Here is a 23,716-nt window from a genome sequence, read left to right as displayed (position 1 = left end):
TTTAATTTTTCATTTATGATTTATAATTTAAATTTTTAATATTTATTAATTTTTAGTATTTTTAATATTTAATATTTGTAATCCAGGGAGTGGGAAGCGCACAATCAAATATCACTGTGATGATTGTACGTTCTAGTACCAATTGTTTGGCGACAATAAAGTATAAGTATTTGGGTGTTCCATTGTTCTGTAGTCTCCAAGAGGATTCTGGAATGCAGAGACAACGTGTGTGAACCTCAAGGGGGGCAGCCCGTGGTTTGGCTACAGCGTGTGTGCCAATGCCCAACTCTATTTTGCTGATGAAAGCTTTTATTGTACACTCAGGGAAGTTAAAGCATTGAAATGAGCGCACAGGATAAGCAACACACATCAAAGTTGCTGGTGAACACAGCAGGCCAGGCAGCATCTCTAGGAAGAGGTGCAGTTGACGTTTCAGGCTGAGACCCTTCGGCAGGACTAACTGAACTAAGTGCTAGTAAGAGATATGAATGGGGGAGGGATGGAGCCAAGAACAGTTATGTCTTTGGACTGTGGGAGAAAAGGCGAATCTCTTTTGCCAATCAACTGTCCAGCTCTTGGCCCCATCCCTCCCCCTCCTGTCTTCTCCTATCATTTTGGATCTCCCCCTCCTCTTCCCACTTTCAAATCTCTTACTAGCTCTTCCTTCAGTTAGTCCTGACGAAGGGTCTCGGCCTGAAACGTTGACTGTACCTCTTCCTAGAGATGCTGCCTGGCCTGCTGCGTTCACCAGCAACTTTGATGTGTGTTGCTTGAATTTCCAGCGTCTGCAGAATTCCTCGTGTTTGCACAGGGCAAGCGCTGGCTGCCTGCCTTTTGATCACTGAGGATCACTCTTCTAGGCTATTAGCTGTTCCCAGTGAACATTGCTTGGGTTTTTTTTATTTTGGATGTGGACTTGGGCTAGACTTTTTTCCAGTTTTATAGTGCACGTGTGTGTGTGTGTGTGTGTGTGTGTCTGTGTGTCTGCACATGTGTGTGCGTGCACGTGTGTATGTATGTATATGTGTGTGTGTCTGTGTGGCAGAGGGGGCCATGATTTAAGGGTCGATGTGCCTGTTTTTGGACAGTGAATAGAAGGGGGGTTTGTGGATAGATGACCACACTACCTCTCTTTTGATTTCTTTCTTGGTTTCATGGTTACCTGGCGAAGAAAAATTTATGAGTTGTAAACTTTGATAATAAATGGGCCTTTGAAATAACCAGAATCCACTGTATAATAATACAAACTTTAGTAATTCCCCTACGTCTAATTTAATGAAGATTACAGATTCCTTAAAATATAATTTAATAGTGTAATGCCCTGGTTCACTTTTTTTTATTGTTTCCCTTGATAGAATGGAGAAATAGGTAAATAGGGGGAAAAACAGAGGACACTGATTAACTTATGATTAACCACCTTGTGTGTGCTTTAGCTTACTGTTTCGGACAGTCAGAAAGAAGCTTTACCCAGCAGCTGGTGACGTACTAGTCATTATTTTCTAAAGGTAGGCAAAGGCTCAAATGAGGAACTATCTGATCATGCAGAAGCATCTCGGTATAGCTAAATATGGGAAGAGTAGTGTAGGGGCTAGAATGTTCTCGGGAAAAGGGGAAGGGTCCGAATGAGGAACTGATGGGCTAGCTTTGGTTTAAAATAATTATAACTAATTGACCAATGATTATTTTACATCTATTGTATCTTAGCATGTGATTGAAATGATTCTAATACTGTCTAAACCTGTAATCGTAAGATTTCCTGCTACCTGATCAATGTTATAAATTGCATCGGGTCCGATCAAGTACGACACCCTAGCTGACAGAACAAGAGTGTTCATAGTAAAATAAAAAGTACGAGGTGGTAAATGTGGGTTCTTTTTTAACATTTAAGAATAAATTGGACAGATACATGGATGGGAGGTGTATGGAGGGATATGGTCTGTGTGCAGGTCAGTGGGACTAGGCAGAAAATGGTCAATGCCAAGAAGGGCCAAAAGGCCTGTTTCTGTGTTGTAGTTTTTCTATGGTTTCCACAATTTAGTAAAAAAAATAGAATTTTATTTCATCTCAGCGCACTAATTATTGTTGGTAAGTGAAGCATTAATCAAAGCACTGACATAAATATATGACATGCAGCATTTACATTTCTCTAAATTCCCTGGTTAACCTGTATTTGAAACACTGTTTCTAAGAAAATGTTATAATACTTTATTACTATATTATTGTTTTAACCAGATTATTTACTTACATTTCTTCAATGTCCTTATTTTCTAGCTAACAGGGACATCAAATTCAATGCTTCAATTGCCAAAAGCAAACCATGGAATAAAAAATGGTATTTAAAATACCTTCTATCGTGCTGTGTCAATGAAGATTCTTCTTGAACCAATAAATTTAAATTTTAAAAAATGCTATGTATCGGCTTGAAATCGCGGAATACTAAAATACGAAAAACAGAAGCAGTTACTCAGGAACTATGGGAGCTAGATAAAATGTAACTGGGCAGATGAAAAAAAACATGCCATTAAAAAATAACACCACCCACCAAATGTACTGAAGCAACTGAACAACTGCTTGAAGAAATTTGTCTAATGACACCATGGTAACATTCAAATAAAATATTAAGGCAAGCGAATAGCTTCAACAATTGAGAATAACTTGGAAGATGACTTTCCCAAACTGCACAACACATCTCAGACTACACCTTGAAAAGAGCTGTCAGATCTAGAAACATCCATAAGAATCACTTAAGACCTGGACACAATCCCAAAGGAAAATGTGCAAGGCTGATTAGCAGCATCAAATGAACTATAAGATTAATAATGACTTAAACAAAGACAATTATAGGAGAAGACAACAAGGGCATTTCTTTCTTATGAAGATGTATTTTCTTATGACACTACAAAACTTAGTCTAGTCCTGCTTCTATCTGCAAAGTAGCAATTTGATATGAGGTTGATGATAACGAAATAGGAAAAATAAATGAATAAAAAAACTTGCAGACTAAATGTAAAGAATAGTCAAAAGACCCAGATTATACCAAATGAAATTATTTAAGATTGAGTAAATCTTTAAATTCACTGGCAATAGTACTGTAAGATTCTGAGAATTTCCAGATGAATCATGTAAGGCTCTGGCATTTGTGAGTATAAATTAAGGTGTAGGATCAGAATGGGGAAAGACTATAATGGTTAAGAAGGCAGCTATGGCAGATGTGGATTATTCATTCATTCCTGTGTTTGTATAGTATTAAAGCAGATAGGAAATTTAATTCCAATGATTAAAATATATCTGGAATAAAAAGCTAGTATTAATGGTAAGCATGAAGCTGCAGTTCAAGAGCTGAATTGTTCTTGCATAGTGTGAATATGGACTTGATGGGCTGTTAAACTATCAATGTTTCATACTTTAGGTGGAATAATGAGAAACATAAATGGAAAGTTTAAGCAACATGTAACTGTTGATAAGAATATTAAAGGGGAAAATGTCTTTTTGTAAACTGTTGAACGGGACTAAGTAAAAATGAGAATAACGGTTCTCATGTTAATCGCACAAGACTATATACCATCTAAAAATTAATCTTCTATAGATACTACATGAAGAAACAGTGGAGTGCCCAATTTACCTCATTATTTACAAGGTGCCTGTAAGACACTGGTTATAGCTTTCTCAAGAGATTTTGCAGACTGGAGATCGTAATCACCTTTAATATCACTGGCATATGTCGTGTTGTTGTTTTGCACATTGCAACACATAGTAAAAATATAAACTACAAATATATGTATAAAATTAAGTAGTGCAAAACATGTAATAAAACAACACGGAGGTAGTGTAAAAACATATATGCGAGAAAATCAGCAGACGCTGGAAATCCGAGCAACACACACAAAATGCAGGAGGAACTCAGCAGGCGAGTCAGCATCTACGGATAAAAGTAAAGAGTCGACGCTTCGACCAGTCCTGCTGAAGGGTATTGACGCGAAACGTCGACTGTACTCTTTTCCATAGATGCTGCCTGGCTTACTGTGTTCCTCGTACATTTTATATATACACATTACTTAGAGAGGAGGTGTCAATGGGTTCACTTTCAATTCAGAAATCTGATGGTGGAGGCGGAGAAAACTGAAAAATGGTGTGTTTTCAGGCTCCCGTACCTCCTCCTTGATGGTAGCAATGAGAAAAGGACATGTCCTGGGTGATGGGCGCCCCGAACTCACACAGGAAAAAAAACTGGAGAATTCAGCACGTAAGGCGCATTTATGCAGGGAAACGAACAGTTGACGTTTGGAGCTGCGACCCCACATCAGGACTGGAAAAGGGTTACTGTTATACGTACGCTAGTCAGTTTTACTCGTCAGGAGTCTTGGTACCTTGATACGCTCCTTGCACTGGTTGGCGCTTCTCTCGTAACCCATTTCGCGAAGGGCCTGCGATATCCTGTCGAAGATGTGCGAATTGCGCAGGTTGCCCTCCAGCACATCCTGCAGTCGCTCGTCACCCCACACCGCAATCAGCGCGTTAGTCTCGGCCGGCGTCCAGGAGATACCGCGGCAGGCGGGTGGCCGGCTCGGGCTGGGCGCAGGGTTCTCCACCACCACGCTGGCCCACTCGGGGATCGGGGGTTCGCCCGCTATCTCTGACCAGGTGGGAGCTACAATCTCGAGCGGGGCATCGGTCCCCGCGCTTGGCCAGCTCCGATTCGGGGATTCCGCTGCCCTGGGTGCCGCCATCCTTCACAGTTCACAACTGGGCACCCGCCCGGGAATTGTGGGAGTGCGGGGCAACGAATGAGACAACGCCCACCAACCAGATTCTTCAGGCTGCGAGGCTTCTGATCACAGGTCATTTACAGGCTCCGTCTCAGAACGGATTTAAGCGTTTAAGTAACAATCTGCAAATTTCTTTAAGCATCACAAACGTTATCCCACGACCAAGGGCTATGCCCCGAAGAAAGATGTCGGGTGCGGAGGATTGTGGGATTGGCCAGGCACTTGACAGACCGTGCTACTTTCCTTTAAATGCGATGGAGGGCTGTTCTCAAACAAAAAGTGGCCCAAAGTAGACAAGGGAGTAACTACATCCTCTCATTTGGAGTTTACTGCCTAAACTAGGACTTAGTACCAATACAGAAGGTCGGGAATTGTCGGTTACTCGTGCCCAGCTCGAAATAGCACCATTCGTTCTTATTAATTTTCTAGCTCTGAATTGAAACATGCGAAAGCATACCAATGATAAAGACTGGGACTGTAACTTTTGTGTAAAATGTCAATTTCCGGGATCTACCCCCCCATACCTACTGCCCCTCAGAAAGATGGTGTCGGTACCGTCTTCCACCTGTTCAGGGAGCGAGCATATCTCCTATCTTTAACCAAAGCGCGTAACAGAATCGTACCAAACAGATATGTCAACGTGATTTTATCCTGCCATGTTGCACAGAATGTAATTTCAAAATACAAATGCACAAACGTACCGGATTTTTGATAGGTCATATGCGTCGAGGCTCCTGCCCCTTTCAATGATGGCGCCAGCGATTTCTACCCGGTGTGTTGTGGGACAGATCACGACCGTGGATGCCTGCCGTCTTCAAGACGGCGCCACGAAGTTGCTTAAATTGGTGGCAAAGAATTTATTTTTTGCAAGGTTATATCAATGATACAATGTTTTACCATAACAAGGAGGTAAACGTGTAGCAAACAAAGATGGCATTTGTAATGTTACAAAGGATCTTGGGATATCAGGGCCTATTGGCTCATGGTCAAGTTTAGCAAAAAGTGTTAAAAAGGATAAAATCCTGAGAAATTATGAGATAGTAATTTTATATTTAGTACTAGAAAACCTAATTTACATATATAGATTTGTATTTAGTATCCCAGCCCCAGTGATATCAGTACAACTTAATGAGGTGCAACACTTGTCCATATACCTTTTCTCTCACTACCATCCAGGGACCTAAACAGCCTGCCCAGATGAGACAACTATTCCATGTGTATCTCCACCAATTTCATATATCGCATTCATGTTCTCGACATGGCCACCTCGATATCAGTGAGATCAAACAAAGTTTTAACCTATTATTTTAAGATGTATCAGGATAGATTAAGGATAATACAGAATAAAGTGTAAAAGACACTGGGTCTCGGCCTGAAACGTCGACTGTACCTCTTCCTAAAGATGCTGCCTGGCCTGCTGCGTTCACCAGCAACTTTGATGTGTGTTGCTTGAAATTCCAGCATCTGCAGATTTCCTCATGTTTGTGATAGAGAGGAGGATGGTTTCTGTGGTGTGCTGAGCTGTGTCCATAACTGTCTGAAATTTCTTGCACTCATGGGCAGGGCAGTTGCTGTATGAAGTTGATTGATAAGGGTTGGAGGGGGTATGATTAATTTTTTCAGGCTTTTGTGGAAGTAGAAGAATTGGTGAGCTGTCTTGACATAGTTGAACCAGGCAAGCTAGTACTGACGTTAACACTGAGGAACTTAAAGTAACTGTTTTGCAGAGCACCTGTCCTCTCTCCCCGGTGCGCATTTTGAACCTGTAGGTGCTATTTCAATTTCTGTTCCCATAATGACCTGTTGGACCTTACTTTTCTTCACTGCCTGGTGAGGCTAATTGCAAACTAAAGGAATAATTTCTTTTATATGCTTGAGTACCCTACACATCAACATTGCATTTTTTAATAATCTTAATCTGCAGTTTCTTGCATCTCTTTACGCACTCATTCCTGCATTTCGGTGGAAATCTATAGGCCTGTTCTACAGCTAGGTTCTTGCTACATTGTACATTTTAATTAGGGTAATGATTAATTCCTAATTTCTAACAGAAATATTCTAAATGCAACCAGAATTTTACAGATAACTAAAAATGTTCATTATACTGAAATAAAATCATGAATATTTGGACCTAGTTTTTAACTATTCTTTGCAATGGAGAGAAGATCATTGACCGTGAACATCAGCTTTCACACATGGGGTATCTGTTATGCTGAATTTTGCTGAGTATTTACAGCATTTTCACTTTTGCTACTGATTAGTTGTCAATAAAAGAACATTCAAATTCCTTCTTTCAATTGTTCAAGCAATGCTAAAGAACTTTACAGTTTTTAAGAACCCCTTTATGATTAATTACCATCAGACAATAGGAAATCCAGCAGTCAATTGTTCATATACTCAGGTATAGACCAAAGCAATGTAACAGTTGTTTGAGAAATAGATACATTGATAGGTAGGTAGATAAATAGAAACAGATGGTTGGAGAAAGAGACGGATGGATAGATGGACGGATAAATAGATAGATTGATGGATACAGAGTTAGGTAGTTGATTGATATAGAGAGATGGATAGATAGAATGATAGATCATTAGCTACATGGATCAAACATAATTAGGTAGGTAGGTAGGTAGAGATGGAAAGATCTTTCCAGTTAGATGGAGATAGATAGATTGGCGGGTAGATAGATCATTACATAGATAGATGAATAGGTAAATGGGCATACAGATTGATGGATTTGTGGAAAGAGAGATTAATAGCTAGATAGATAAATATATAGATTTATAGAGAGAGAGGTGGATAGATATGTAGAAAGATAGATTTATTGATTTATTGATAGATTTATAGATTTATTGGATAGATATGTAGATAGATAGAGAGTTAATGAGATAGATTGCTAAATAGCTAGATGGATAAATGGATAAGTGGATAGAGGGATATTTGGATAAATGGGGAGATGGGCAGATGAATAGTAGGATAGGTAGAAAGATATATGATAGGTAGATAGACAGATTCTTAGATGAATAGATAGAGCACAGATATATAGACGGATAGATATGTAGTTAGCTGGATAGATAGGATGATAGATACATGTACAGATAGATAGGTGACTAGATGGATTAATGGGGAGATGGGTAGGTGGATTGATGATTTGTGGAAAGATAGGTAGGTAGATACATATGTAGATAGATAGACAGGTAGATTGATAGGTAGATAGAGATAGATATCCTGATGAATGTATAGAGATACAGCAACAGAGAGCGATGGATAGAGAGATTGATATATAGATGGATAGAACAATAATTCATAGATAGATAGATAGGTAGAAATATAGATAAGAAGACAGATAGATACATATTTAAATACATAGATAGACAGATAGAAGGATAGATCAATTTACAATGTAGACAGCTTGCCTGCTATAGATACATGGATAGGTAGTTAGATAGGCAATTAGATAGATACAATGTTATACATATTGATTGATAGATAGTAAGATATGGATTGGTAAGTAGATAGATAGCTAGATGGATAGGTAGATAGATAAATAGATAGGCAGTTAGAGAGAGACAGATATGTAGGTAGATAGACAGGTAGAGTGATAGACATACATAGATAAATAGAGGGATAGATGGATGGATAGACAAATAGAAAATAGATAGGAAGGTAGAACGATACATTGTCAGACAGCTACTATACAGATAGATAGATAGATAGCTCCCTAGATAGATAGAAAGATAGATATATATATATACTGATAGATAAATAGATAGATAGATAGATAGATATAGAAAGATAATTATATAGATACATAGTAGATGCAAAGATGGAGAGCTAGATAGATAGATGGATGGAAAATAGATAAATGGCTAGATCAGTGGTTAGATACATAGATGCAAAAGAGACATAGATAGATTGATAGATACATAGATGAATAGTTTGATACATACATGCATAGATAGATAGATAGGTAAATTGATAGAAATATACATAGATACATAGATAGATGGATGAATGGATAGACAGGTGGAAAGATAATATGATAGATATATAGACATACAGATAGATAAATGGATAGGCAGATAGAAATATAGACAGTCAAATAGATAGTAGGAATAGATAGACAAATAGATAGATTTATAGATATATAGATAGATAGATGGACATATAGATGCATAGAGGGAAAGGTAGCTAGACTGACAAACAGATAGATAGACACATAGATTTTTAGATAGAGAGTTGGATAGATAGATTGATAGGTAGATAAATGCATGGATGGATGGATAGATGGTTGGACAGATAGATAGAAAGGTGGATAGATAGATAGTGGGATTAGATAGATAGGTAGATAGACAGATAACTGGATGGAAAGATAGATAGATAGATAGATAGACAGCCAGATGGACAGATAGATAGAAAGATAAACAAATAGAAAGATAGACAGATAGATAATCAGATAGATAGCTAGATAAATAGATCAAGCTATGGATAGATAGACAGATAGATAGATAGATCGATGGATCCTTGGATAGATCGATAGGTAGATAGATAGACAGGTAGATAGATAGACAGATAGTAAGATTAGATAGACAAATAGAAAGATAAATGGATAGAAAGATAGACAGAGAGATAGGTACATAGATTAATATATTGATGGATGGATGGATTGATAGATGTATTGATGAATAGAGATAGATGGATAGATTGATAAATAGATTGATGCATATATATATAGGTAGGTAGACAGATAGTTGGCTAGGTAGAGATAGATATATATATAGAGAGATTGAAAGTTAGATACCTAGATAGATGGATGGATGGACAGATAGATAGATAGGTAGGTAGGTAGGTAGGTAGATAGGTAGTTAGATAGATAGAAAGATAGGTAGTTAATTAGGTAGGCAGATAGATAGGTATATCGACAGATTGGTAGATAGCTAGCTAGAAAGATAGATAAATCAATAGACAGTTGGATAGAAACACAGAGAGAGATAGATAGTCAGATAAAGAGATAGTGATAGCTAGATATATAGATAGATGGATAGATAGATATAGATAAATGGATGGATGGATAGATGGCTAGGTAGATGGATATGTAGGTGGATAGAGATAGTTAGATTGATAAACAGATTGTTAGAGATATATAGAGACATAGATTTAGATATATAGATACATAGAGAGATAGATATGACAGGTAGATAGATACACAGATAGGAAGATAGATAGGTAGATTAATAGATAGATAGATAGGTAGGTAAATTGGTAGGTAGATAGATAGATTGATAAATATTTACATAGAGAGAGAGAGACAGACACAGACAGCTAGATTGACAAATAGATGAGAAATAGGTAGATCAATCTATGGATATATAGTTAGATAGATGGGTAGGTAGGTAGGAAAATAGTTAGGTAGGTAGATAGATAGATAGATCTACAAATGGACAGATAGATTGATTGATAGATAGATCTACAAATAGACAGAGATAGATATAGATAGATAGAACTACAATAAATAGATAGATAGATACAGAGATAGATTGATTAATAGATAGCCAGACAGATAGAGAGATAGATAGATAGATAGTCAGATAGATAGCTAGATTGATAGATAGATATATCGATCCATGGATAGATGGAGAGATAGATAGACAGATGGATCAATCGTTCAAACCATGGATGGATATATAGATAGATAGAGAGATAATCATTGACAAATAGGTAGATAGATAGATAGACAGATAGAAAGAAAGATAGACAGATACATAGGTGGACAGATGGATAGACAGGCAAATGGATGGATGGATAGGTAGATAGATGGATAGATGTATAATTGGATAGAGAGATAGTAGGTAGATTGAAGATAGGTTGATAGATGTATAGATAGATAGATTTTTCTATAAATACAAAAAACGGATCCCACCACTATATATATATGGTGATGGCATCTGTTAGTCTCGCAAGACCATGGATCTGTGCCTGGAGAGTCTTGCTTCAGTCTGTGTTAAAGCAGTGTCTGTTGTGGCTGTAGAGTCCCACATGGGTGGGTGGGGATCTATCTCTATCTCTCTCTCTCTCTCCCTCTCTCCATCCCTCCCTCCTTCCCTCCCTCCCCTCTCTATCGCCCCCTCCTTCCCTCCCTCCCCTCTCTATCGCCCCCTCCTCTCTCACTCTCACTATCTCACTTTCTCTTGGAGTGACCATAAGTTTAAAAAGTCATATCACCAAGATACTTCTAAGAATTTTGATGACAACAGCTAAAAGTAAGATACAAGCTGAAATTGGCAAAGAACAATGTGGTTTTGTGAAAGACAAAGGAACCAGAAACGCAATATTGAGGTTAAGGATACTATCAGAATGAGCTGTTCAAGTGCAGAAAGACTTGTTTGTTTTATCAACTACACAAAAGCATTTGATAAAGTGAAGCACAATAAGTTATTTGAAATATTACAGAAAACTCTAGATCTAGATTCAAAAGACCTCTGCCTAATCAGAAATCTGTACTGGGAACAAATTGCCGCTGAAAGAATAGATGGAGAAGTGAGTCAATTTACAAAAATCAAGAGAGGCATTAGACAAGGGTATGTTTTCTCCCCTGATTTATTTAATGTGTACAGTGAGACAATATTACAAAAAAATAAGAGACACCTTGGGAATCAAAGTTGGTGATGAAAACATCAATCATTTCAGATATGCAGATTACACTGCTAATTGCAAGTACAGAGGAAGAACTACAAAACTTAATTGATATAATTGTTAAAGAAAGTGCAAAAATGGGCCTATCTGTCAATTACAAAAAGACAGATTGTATGGTGATATCCAAAAAGAAGGAGAATCCTATCAGTCTGAGAATAAATGGGGAAGACATAAAACAAGTACAGAACTTTTGCTACTTAGGAAGCTGGGTGATATCAGATGGCAGGTGCGACTTGGATATCAAAAGGAGAATAAGGATGGCAAAAGACACCTTTATGAGAGTGAAGAGTATACTGACCAATACTAAACTAGGCATGACAACCTACCTCAGAGTACCGAAATGTTACGTTTATCCAGTTATGTTATGTGGTTCAGAATGTTGGACAATACCTAGTAACACAAGGAAATGAATTGTGGCAGCAGAGATGTAGTTTTTGAGGGGGATGCAAAGAATATCATGGACAAAACGAATATCTAACGAGAATGTCATGAACAGAGCAAACACAAAAGGAGAAATAATGTATGAGATCATGAAAAGGCAACGTAACTTTATTGGACATGTGATTAGGAAAGAGGAGTTGGAATGGATGGTAATTATGGGAAAGATTGAAGGGAAGAAAGTAAGAGGAAGACAAAGGCAAATGATGATGGAGACAGCAGCCAGAGAGCTGGAAATGGATACCAATGAATTGATCCACTTGACGCGAAACAGGAGCGTGTGGGCCATGGCAGTCAAAGATCAATCTGGGCATGGCACCTGATGATGATGATGATGATGAGATAGAGAGGTATGTTGGATAGGTAGATAGATACACAGATATATAATTAGATGGATTGATAGATAATAGATACAAAGGTAGATAGATAGACATACAGACAGAGAGATAGATAGATTGACAGATTGATAGATAGATTGATAGATCGATGATAGATAGATTGATCAATCCATGGATAGATATATATGTAGATGGATAGGTAGATAGATAGCTATACAGATAGATAGGTAGATGAATCGATCCATGGAGATATATAGATAAATACACAGATAGAGAGGTAGATAGACAGATAGATAAATGGATAGAAAGATAGAGAGATAGATACATAAAAAGATAAATAGATGGATCGATGGTTGGATGGATGGATGTATTGATTGATGAATGAATGGATGGATGGATAGATAGATGGACATAGATGGATAGAGAGATAGATGGCTAGATTGATAGATAACATAGATAGATTGACAGTTGGAGAGATAGACAGAGAGAGATAGGTAGATAAATATATAGATTGAAAGATAGGTAGATGGATGGATGGATGGATGATAAAGAGATAGACAGACAGATAGATAGATCGATAGATGGCAAGATAGATAGGAGGATTAAATGTATAGATGGATAGAGTGAGAGCTGGGTAGACAGATAGACATATATATATATATATAGAGAGAGAGATTTATCGATACATAGAAAAAAAGATAGATATGATAGATAAATAGATAAGTAGATATATTGATAGATAGATAGATAATTTGATAGATAGATATATCAGTAGGTAGGTAGGTAGGTAGGTAGGTAGATAGATAAATAGATAGATAGATGGGTAGAATGGTTGATCCATGGAAAGATACATAGATAGGTAGATAGATAGATGGGTAGATAGTAGGATTAGTTAGACAGATAGATAGATAGTTAGGAGGATAGAAAGAAAGATAGATAGGAGGATACAAAGAAAGATAGATAGATAGGCAGATAGATAAATGGATAAATAGACAGCTGGAGTAACAGTTAGATACATACATAGGAAGATAGATGGGTAGGTAGATAGAGAGATTGATCCATGGATAGATATATAGGTAGATAGACAGATTGACAGGTAGAGAAATGGATAGACAGATAGATAGTAGTATTAGAGAGACAGATAGATAGGTAGATAGAAAGAGAGAGAGAGATAGATCGATCTATGGAGATATATAAATAGATAGGCAGATTGACAGGTAGATGGATAGATAGATAAATGGATAAAAAGATAAACAGATGTATAGAAAGATTGTTGATGGATGGATGAATGGATTGATGGATGGATGGACGTATCGATGCATGAATGGATGGATGGATAGATAGATGGATAGAGAGATAGATGGCTAGATTCATAAACATAGATTAATAGATACATAAACAGTTGCACAGATAGAGAGAGAGGTAGATAAAAAGATAGTGATAGATAGATATATAGATTGAAAGATATTTAGGTAGACCAATAGATAGATGGATGGATCATAGATAGATAGACAGATAGATAGTTAGATTGATAGATAGGAGGATTAGATGTATAGATAGATGGATAGAGAGATAGGTAGATTGATAAACAGATAGATTGTTGGATAGATATATAGAGACATAGATTTATCCAAACGTAGATAAAAAGATAGGGAGATAGATATGTAGATATGATAGATAGATAGATAGATAGATAGATAGATAGATAGATAGATAGATAGATAGATAGATAGATAGATAGATAGATAGATAGATAGATAGATAGATAGATAGATAGATAGATAGATAGATAGATAGATAGATAGATAGATAGATAGATAGATAGATAGATAGACAGGTAGATAGAGAGTTAGGTAGGTAGATAGATAGATGATAGAAAGTTAGACTGATAGAGAGATAGATATATAGGTAGGTAAGTAAATATATAAATTAGATAGGTAGGTAGGTAAATAGATTAGATAGATAGTTGAGAAGATAGTAGGAATAGTTAGACGTAGATAGGTAGATATACTGAGAGAGAGAGATAAATAATATAGATAGATAGATAGATAGATAGATAGACAGATAGACAGCTGGAGAGAGAGCTAGATACAATGAAAGACAGATAGATAGGTAGGTAGATAGATACAGAGATAGACTGGTAGATGGATAGAAAGAGATAGGTACATAGAAAGAAGGCTAGATTGATGGATGAATGGATTGATTGTTCGATGGATGGATAGATAGACAGATAGATGGTCATATAGATAGATGTATGGATATAGATGAAATAGAAGGCTAGATTGATAAACAGATAGATTGATAGATACATAGATAGATAAATAGATCATATAGTTGGATAGAGAGATAGATGACTAGATTCATACACAGAAAGATTGATAGATACATAGATAGACAGTTGCAGAGATAGAGAGAGATAGATATTTAGATAGAGAGATAGTGATAGATTGAAAAATAGATAGGTAAATCGATGAATAGATGGATAGTTCATAGATAGATTGATTGATAAATAGGATTAGATGTAAAGATAGAGGGATAGAGAAATAGATAGCTAGATGGATACACAGATATATCGATAGATAGATAGTTTGATTGAGAGAAATAGATATATAGGTAGGTAGGTAGGTAGATAGAGAAATAGACAGGTAGATAGGTTAGGTAGATAGATGGACAGAGATAGATAAATAGATAGATAGTTTGATTGACAGAGAGATAGATATATAGGTAGGTAAGTAAATAGATAGATTAGGTAGGAAGGTAGGTAGATAGATACATAGATTAGATGGATAGATGGGAAGATAGAAGGAATAATTAGACATAGATAGGTAGATATACTGAAAGAGAGAGAGATAGAAAATACAGATGGATAAGACAGACACACAGACACATAGAAAGGTAGATAGATGAAAGGATGAATGGATTGGATGGGTGGATGTATTGATCGATGGATAGATAGATAAATGCATAGATGTATAGATGGATAGGGAGATAGATTGCTAGATTAATATAGATACATTTATAGATACATAGATAACTAGACAGTTGCAGAGATAGACAGAGAGAGATAGATAGATAGTTAGATAGAGAGATAGTGATTGATAGATTATATAGATTGAAAGATAGATAGGTAGATTGATAGATCATAGATAGACAGAGATAGATTGATAGGATAGGTAGATTGATAAAGATAGATTGTTAGATACATATATAGAGACATAGATTTATGTATACATGGATAAAAAGATAGAGAAATAGATATGTACATATGGTAGATGGATGTATCAGAGGGTTAGGATAGATAGACAGATTGATGGATAGATAGATGAGTGGAGGGAGTAACCTAGGTGCTGAGCCGTGTCTCTGACTATTGCTCTAGTCATGTGGTGGTATTGTCCATCATGTTAAGAAGAGGGGGGGAAAGGACCAAAATGGTCTACATCGACATGGTCAAATCAACACTTAGAGATCTCAAATGGTGTCAATAGCACCTGATACTGATGGTCAATTTTTACCCATTGGCACTGCACAGGTCAATCCAATCACACACATCTTTTCTGAGGTTGTGCCAAATTGGTTTTAATGCGGTCATATTCTGTGAGGCTTTTCGGTCCAAATGTGAGAGTTGAGAACAGTCCATTTCCAGCTTGCAGACATGATAGGCAAGGGAATGGTTAAAGTGCTGTACTTCCTTTCGGGAGGATGGAGCTACTGGTCAAAGGCGAGCAGCTATCACTCTTCTCCGAGCAACTGTTCATGCAGAGCACCCACAGCATAGTCTGAAGTTTCAGCAGTAATTGCTATGGGTGCATGGGGAATAGGTGTGTCAGTAGTCATGTTAGAAAGATGTTGTTTGCTATTACCAAATACCCTGATCATGCCTGATGACCAGTTAAGCACTTGACTAGGGGCACTGCCTTTAAGTGCACTATACAGAGGTAGAAATTCAGCAGCTTTCAGAATGAAGCGATTAAAAAAAAAGTATCTTAAAACTACAGTAGTTTTTTAATAGTCAAGGGCAGTCAAAAATCCGTAATAGTGGCTAGTTTTGACATGAGGGGTTTCGCACCTTCTATCAGGAAAGTCAATAGTTGGCATCCCAAATTGGCATTTAGAAGGGTTAACAATCAACCCAGGATGGCTTAAGCACTTGAAATGTGCTTGAAGCTGAGATCTGTTTAGATTTGGAATCACTGGCAACAAGTACTGTATGTCATCCAGGTAAAGAGAAAAAAAATCAGTCTTGTAAGAGTCCATCAGCCGTTGAAAAAAAATTTTCAGCCCAAACGGCACGCGCAGAATCTTAAAAAGGCCAAACAGGGTTATCACTGCTGTTTTAGTGATGTCCTCCATACACAGAGGAACATGATGGTAGCCCCTAACTAGACAGGGTTAGTAATCGAGGGAAAGGCCTCTTTAAGGCATTGCAACTTTAACACCATTGCAACCACCATTGGACAGGGACCAAATGTAGCGATGAAGCTCAGGGGCTACTCAACCAGCAAACAAACTCAGCCTTCGTGATTGCCAGCTTTTGTGGGTACAGTCTATGCATGTGGGCTTGGGCTAGCAGGAGTTGTGTTAATATAATGCTCAATCCCATGTTTTGTGACTGTTGGGTTTGTTGAGGTTTGGGAATTCGCCTAGCAGTTGAGCAGACTCATAGTCCCTGGACACACAGCATAGGTCTAGCCACTTTAGTCAGGATTGTTAGACTGAAAATCTCCCTATTATTATTGTGTTACCTTGTATATCAAAAGAACTTTAACACTGGTTTCTGGTACATAAGTAATGAATAAAAATATATAATCAAGTGATAGACTGGCAGGAACATTTTATTTATATTATAAGAGGAACAACATTCACATTAAATGACCTTTAGGAAAAACACATGAATTAACTCATGACGTATGCAAACAGGGAAAAAAAATGGTAAAATACATAATTCATTACTTAATTTCATCAGCAACATCAACTGAACAATCCAGGAATTAGGATTATTTTACTAGACGGTAACCAAAAGTTAAAAGAAAAAATCTTCCCTACAAATTCTTACAACACAAATAAAAATTATTTAACTGGCTGGAGAGTTTGAGGTAGCTAGTCTTGTCATGAAGCCTCCAGGAGTTCAACTGGAATTTATAAACTCAGAAAATGATGTGAATATTTTCTTCCAATCATTAGGTAGTTGGTCCTAATGTGAACAGAATAATAAATTTCAGTTCTTTCAGAATTAATGTTCTTTAACATCTTAACCTGCAAAACATTTTCAACACCTTATAAGGGTAATGAAGGGAAAGCTGCCTTCACTCTTTATTATCACCACACTACACAAATAACATGTTGAAATCTTAAATGCAATCTTCTAAGGCAAATACCAGTTAAGGAAAAATATAGAATGGTACATTAAAGAAACATTTTCAAAGAGTATCTTTTGCTGAACCACGCAATGCGACTTTTAACCCACGGTAACCCCATTTTTAAGCGTTCAATCTGAAAATATAATTTTAAAAATATCACTGAAAATGCAATATATCAGAATTTCAATTTTTCTTTTATTTCTGGGGTCTCTGTTTAAAATATAACCCTTAAATCAAAACTCAGATTCCAGGTTTTAAAAACAAATTTGACCTTTTCCATAAGGAGGTTAAACACTAAAGTGATGAACATAACAACAGGACAGAGGAAAGGACATGCAGCCCACACTTTACTGCTTTCCACTGAAATTCATGCCCCGGACAGCCCTTAAGAGATTCATTTGTCTACATGTTCTCATATTATGAATCACCTGATGACTGGGAGCTTCATTTTGATCAAAGTTTCACAGCCCCTTTATCACACATTTGAAATGTACATTATCTGACAATAAATTAAATTACTAGTTAAAAATGTAAGTCTAATTTCACCTTGGTGTTTAAATCTCTGGCACGTTTGAACTTAAACAAGCAAGTTCACTTTCCACATAATGTTCATTTTGTAAACTCTTAATGTAGTGTTTATTCAGTACTTTACAGAACAAATTATTTAAGTAATACTGCATTACTGCCTTTCCTATTCAGAGAACAAATCTTTCAGATGAAACTTATAACTGATTAGTCATCTCATATTGGGATAATTTCTGGGCAACTGGCTAGTATTTTGGAAATACTGTGGAAGTAGCAGAATGAAGTTAATGTGGTGATTTCAACTTGGAAAATCTCCCTTCAAACTTGATAATTTCTGGAAGAAATTTTTGCAGGACAATACCAGTATTTTCCCAAAAATCAACAAGTCCATATTCAATCACATTATTCACAAAATTTGTGTGCATATGAAATATAAACACAACAGCACTGTCTTTTCTAACCTAAACTTAGATTATGCTCAAAATACATTTAACAGTGAATTTAGAAGAGGTGATTTTTAGACCTTATGCATAAGTATCTATTTCTAGCTGCATATGTATCTGCAAAATTTGATTTTCCAAATATACTCATTACTAGTTACCACTTCGATAATACCTATAAATATTTTAATACTGGGCAGTTGAACAATCAACTATCTCTTGATAACTACATTTTGACCAATCAAGCTAACACTAGTCAATTTTGATTACTCACGACAAATGATACTGTTTTATGTTTTTAAAGTAAAACAAAATTGACATAATTTTGTCATGGTATTAGAAAATGGATAAAATAATTAGAACATAAGACCTAAACAAAACTATTTTTAAAAGCTGTGTTAAAAAAGCAATCTCTGACAGAAACAATTAACTCTGACAAGTAACAATCAACTGTGTTCCACCTTATTCAACAGAGGTTGGAAAAAGGAATTCATTGTGTCACATTCATTATTGCTTTGAAGTCATAGGAGATCTACTCTCCATATTGATAATCAAATACATGATAATCTCACTTTTGAACTGAAGGGAAAAATACAACACAAAAACAACAAACTGTATTGTAATTATAATTTGAATGTTCCTGAAATCAACACTAATTTTTACCTCTATCGGTTGAACATTGTACAAAACTCAATGTAAAACTTCATTGACTACAGATCAATAGCCTTAAACACACATATATCCACACGCACTCTCTTAAAAGTTCCTTCATGTGTACAAATTGTTTTATGGCATCAAACATTAATATTAAGATGACATGAAGGTGGAGAATAAAGATTCTTCCGATGAGATGTATTCTCTATGAGTATTGAAGTGTCAGAAAAATGTCAAAAAAAGTTATCAGAAGTGTTGCAATTAGCCAAGTTCTTAGAACATACTATCTAAATATCATTGACAAGTATTTTACAGAAAATGAGTGATAACTGATATAGATTAGAACGTTCTGACAAAACCAGACTAAACAGATTAAAAAAGACTAATATATTCTGTTTACTAAAATTTCATCACAAGTATCTTGACTGCCATTCTCCATAGGATTGTAAAATCTATACTGAAATAACTGACCAAAACTAGAAATGATGAAGACAACAGTAGAAGTCAAATTACTACCAACACTTTAAATAAAAAGGAACACACTACAAAGAACAGTCCTTCTGACTTCAATTGACAAAATTAGAAAAATTAATTTGTAGTCATACATAATTTGGCATAAAATTTGAAGTAATCATTTCAGAAAATCAATTATGAAATTAATTTAGGTTATCTTGGAAATTACTTTTCAAGATCTATGTGTTACAGAGGTAATGCAGGTCTCATTTCCGGTCCCTTTAGTTTTCTCAATTTGTATCATTGTAGTGAAAGAATAAACTGCAACTTTAATCTCAATAGTTTCTAACCAAACGTTTGTCTTTTTAAATAGGCTGTTTAAATGTTAATATAATACCATAGAGAACTTTTTGTCAAGAATTAATATAGAGCATTCAAACTAGTAAAATGTTTTGATTTTTTCCTCTCATTGTTAGGATCAGTCATTGTATAACTACTCTTATAGTATGATCTGTTCATTACACCTTTGTAAGATCAAGACTGCATTACCCAAGTCTTACCCACCTCATTTAAAGAACTGCAAGAGGATGGAATTCTGTTCTAGCATACAATTTGGATTTGAAATTGGGAAATTAAAATTCTTGTTGAAAATAAAACAATTGCTTTTGATTCTTCATATGAAAACAATCAAGTTTCTCATTATTGTTGAAATACAAAGCTTTGTGATAGTTTTTCAATCACAGAGTCATGCAGTTATTTAAATAAAGAATAAACTGAGTTATGTGAGTCTGTTAGGTCTTGTGAATATGTTAGGTCTTTATTGTTTGGAGCGTAGAAGGTTGAGGGGGGACTGGATAGAAATATTTAAAATTATGAGGGGGATAGATAGAGTTGACAAGGATAGGCTTTTTCCATTGAGAGTAGGGGAGATTCAAACAAGAGGACATGATTTGAGAGTTAAGGGGCAAAAGTTTAGGGATAACACGTGGGGGAACTTTACTCAGAAAGTGGTAGCTGTGTGGAATGAGCTTCCAGTAGAAGTGGTAGAGGCGGGTTTGTTTTTGTCATTAAAAAAAAAATTGGTTAGGTATATGGACGGGAAAGGAATGGAGGGTAATGGGCTAAGTGCAGGTAGATGGGACTAGGTGACAGTAAGCGCTCGGCACGGATTAGAAGGGCCCAGATGGCCTGTTTCCATGCTGTAATTGTTAAATGGTTATGTGGAAAACATCTAAAACAAATTCTGGATTTTTTTATAGCTATGGTTTACTGACAGTTACAAGTTCTCCATAAAACATATTTAATGCTTGGTTGGAAGTCATACAGCCAAAAAAATATTTCAGTCAAATTATATTAGACATTCAGTACTGTTGGGACTGCTGCAGGTTTAATTATGTATATATTCAAAATGGAAGGCAGCTTAAAAATCCACTACTCTGAAAAAAATATCAAAATCACCAAGATGATTTAGTTAAATATCACTGTATTAGCAGCTTTTGCTCTTTATTCTTAATGTCAGAATTATTCAAAATGCAATTTTGTTTAAAAATGTATTAAAAACATTGAATAACCCCCCTCTCCACTGATATTCCTCAACCCCTCTTTGCCTTTGTTACTTCACTTACTCAGAATTTAAATGAAGGATATGGACAACAAAAAAGAAAGTATCAGATAGGATGCACATCCCTGTCAGAAATATTTTCTGAAGTCACCTGAAGAGGAATAAGACTTTAACCTGCATGTAACCTTTGCCAAGGCAGACTAATGCACAGTGTAACACAGGAACAGTTGTAGTTTATTTTCTATATATGTCTCTCAGCTGCAGCAAATTCTGACAACAGCAACTATTGAAGATTATAAATCAATAAGTTTGTAAAAAATAAATATGATATTTTGAAGGATGAAATCATCCTCAGCAACAGGAGCGATACCAGAGGATTGAAGGATAGTCAATGTTCCCTAATTTAAGAAAGGCTCTAAACATAAACCTGGAAATTATAGGCCAGTTGGTCTGTCATTAGTTGTGGACAAATTATTGGAAGGATTCTAAGAGACCAGATATTTGAGTATTTGGATGGACATGGACTGATTTCAAAGATAGTCAGCATGGTTTAGTGCATCATTGTCATGTCTAACTATCTTGTTTTTTAACAGTTAAACCATGAAAGCAAGGCAGTGGATGCTGTTTACATGGACTTAGAAAAGCCTTTGACAAGGTTCCATATGGGATGTTCAACAAAATTCAGTCACTTAGCATTCAAAGTGTAGTAAATTCGATTAGACATTGGGTTTGTGAGAGAAACCAGAGAGGGAAAGTAGATGGACACTTCTCTGACCGAAGGCCTGTGACTAATGGTGTACCACAAGGATCAGTTCTGGATCCTTTTTTGTCCATCAACTATATCAATGATTTGAATGAAAATGTGATTAACTGCATAAACAAATTTACAGATGGTCATCAAGATTGGGGTACATGGAGGAAGGCTACCATGGCTTGAGAAAAATCAGCATCATCTGGAAAAAGGGCAGAGGGAATTTAAAGAAGACAAGTGTGAGGTGTTGCACTTTGGCCAGACCAATCATGGTAGGTCTTCAATAGTGAACAACAGGGCACTGAGGAGTGAGGTAGAACAAAGAGAATTTGGGAAACTCGTTGAAAATGGTATTGCAGGTAGCTGGAGTCATATGGAAAGCTTTTGGTACAATGGCCTTCATAAATCCATGTACTGAGTACAGATCAAGGGATATTAGGTTGACGTTGTATATGACATCTGTGAGGCCTAATTTGGAGTATTGTGTGAAGTTTTGATCACGCACCTTCAGGAAAGATGAAAATAAAATTGAAACAGTACAGAGAACATTTACAAGGATATTGCCAGATCAGGAGGACATGAGTTACAAGAAATGATTGAATGGGTTATGGCTATATTCTTTAAGAACACAGAAGATTGAGAGGAGATTTGATAGTGGTATACAAAATTATAAGGGGATAGGGTAAATACAGGTAGGCTTTTTCCACTGAGGTTGGGTGGAACTACAACTAGAGGTCATGAGTTAATGGTGAAAGGCGAAAAGGTTAAGGGGAGTTGAAGGGAAGCTCCTTCACTCACAGGGTCCTGAGAGTGTAGAATAAGCTGACAGCACATGCAAGCTCAATTTCAACATTTTAAGTGAACTTTGGATAAATATGTGGATGGTAGGGGTATGGAAGGCTATGGACACAATGCAGGTTGACATAAGTAGGCAGTTTAAAAGGTTTCAGCATGTATTAGATGGGCTAAGAGGTCCATTTCTGTGCTGTACTTCACTGTGGCTCTAAGAATAGATCTCATCATTTTCCGATAACAAAGAATTACTGCTTTCAAGTGAAAAGCAATTAACAATTATCACTAAGTAGTGCTGTTAAGATATTTTTTAGAATAACATGTAGCTTCTAAGCTTCAAGGGACATCATTTAAGTTACATATTAGAAATCAGAAAGCAGAAATACAAATTCACAGTACCTGGACAAAGTGTTCAGAAATATGATGCATAAATTTAAAATAAATGCAATGACTATCATTAAGAGTGTTTGAGATAAAATCACTGTATATGTTTTATCTAAATAGGCTTCTTTCATCTAAACCTAATTTGTTTGTGTAAATTTCAAGTCCTACACTGCTTTAATTTTAACAGTTTAAAAATATCATTACACTTGGTATAGGGCTAAAACTCTTCCTTCTTGATGTGTTCTCTAAATACCAAATTAAAAGTGGTGGTAAGATATATATACTGTTTAGTTTATATTTGTTTAAAGAATTTCTTAATGGTGAAATGTTAGTTAGCAAGGTGAGCAGGCTGTGGTGATAATCTTCACCTTGTCAAGATCTTTAAATAGTGAAAGCTTTAGACCATAGTTGCTGTTACTTAGGTAATTTCTGATCAATGCATTATCGGTCACCTGCTATGTTGAAAATCATTTGAGTTAATAGTTTTAAGTGAAATGCAGCTTCCTCCAAATATATTTGTTAGCAACCTCACAGACTACACAAACTAGTTATGAATTATAAATAAAA

At 36.1% G+C, this 23,716-nt stretch overlaps 1 protein-coding gene across 1 annotated transcript in view; it reads right to left on the bottom strand.

Annotated features, from left to right (window-relative positions):
• Positions 1–4,727, bottom strand: part of LOC134341086 (myb/SANT-like DNA-binding domain-containing protein 2) — a 68,092-nt gene extending 63,365 nt beyond the window's left edge. The window contains exon 1 of the mRNA XM_063038837.1: positions 4,368–4,727. Within this exon, the coding sequence (XP_062894907.1) occupies positions 4,368–4,727 (360 nt within the window). The remainder of the gene's footprint in view (positions 1–4,367) is intronic.
• Positions 4,728–23,716: the final 18,989 nt, after the last annotated feature.

This window comes from Mobula hypostoma, chromosome Y (assembly GCF_963921235.1).
Source record: "Mobula hypostoma chromosome Y, sMobHyp1.1, whole genome shotgun sequence".
NCBI lineage: Eukaryota > Metazoa > Chordata > Chondrichthyes > Myliobatiformes > Myliobatidae > Mobula > Mobula hypostoma.
This window is presented reverse-complemented; position numbering and strand designations above follow the sequence as displayed.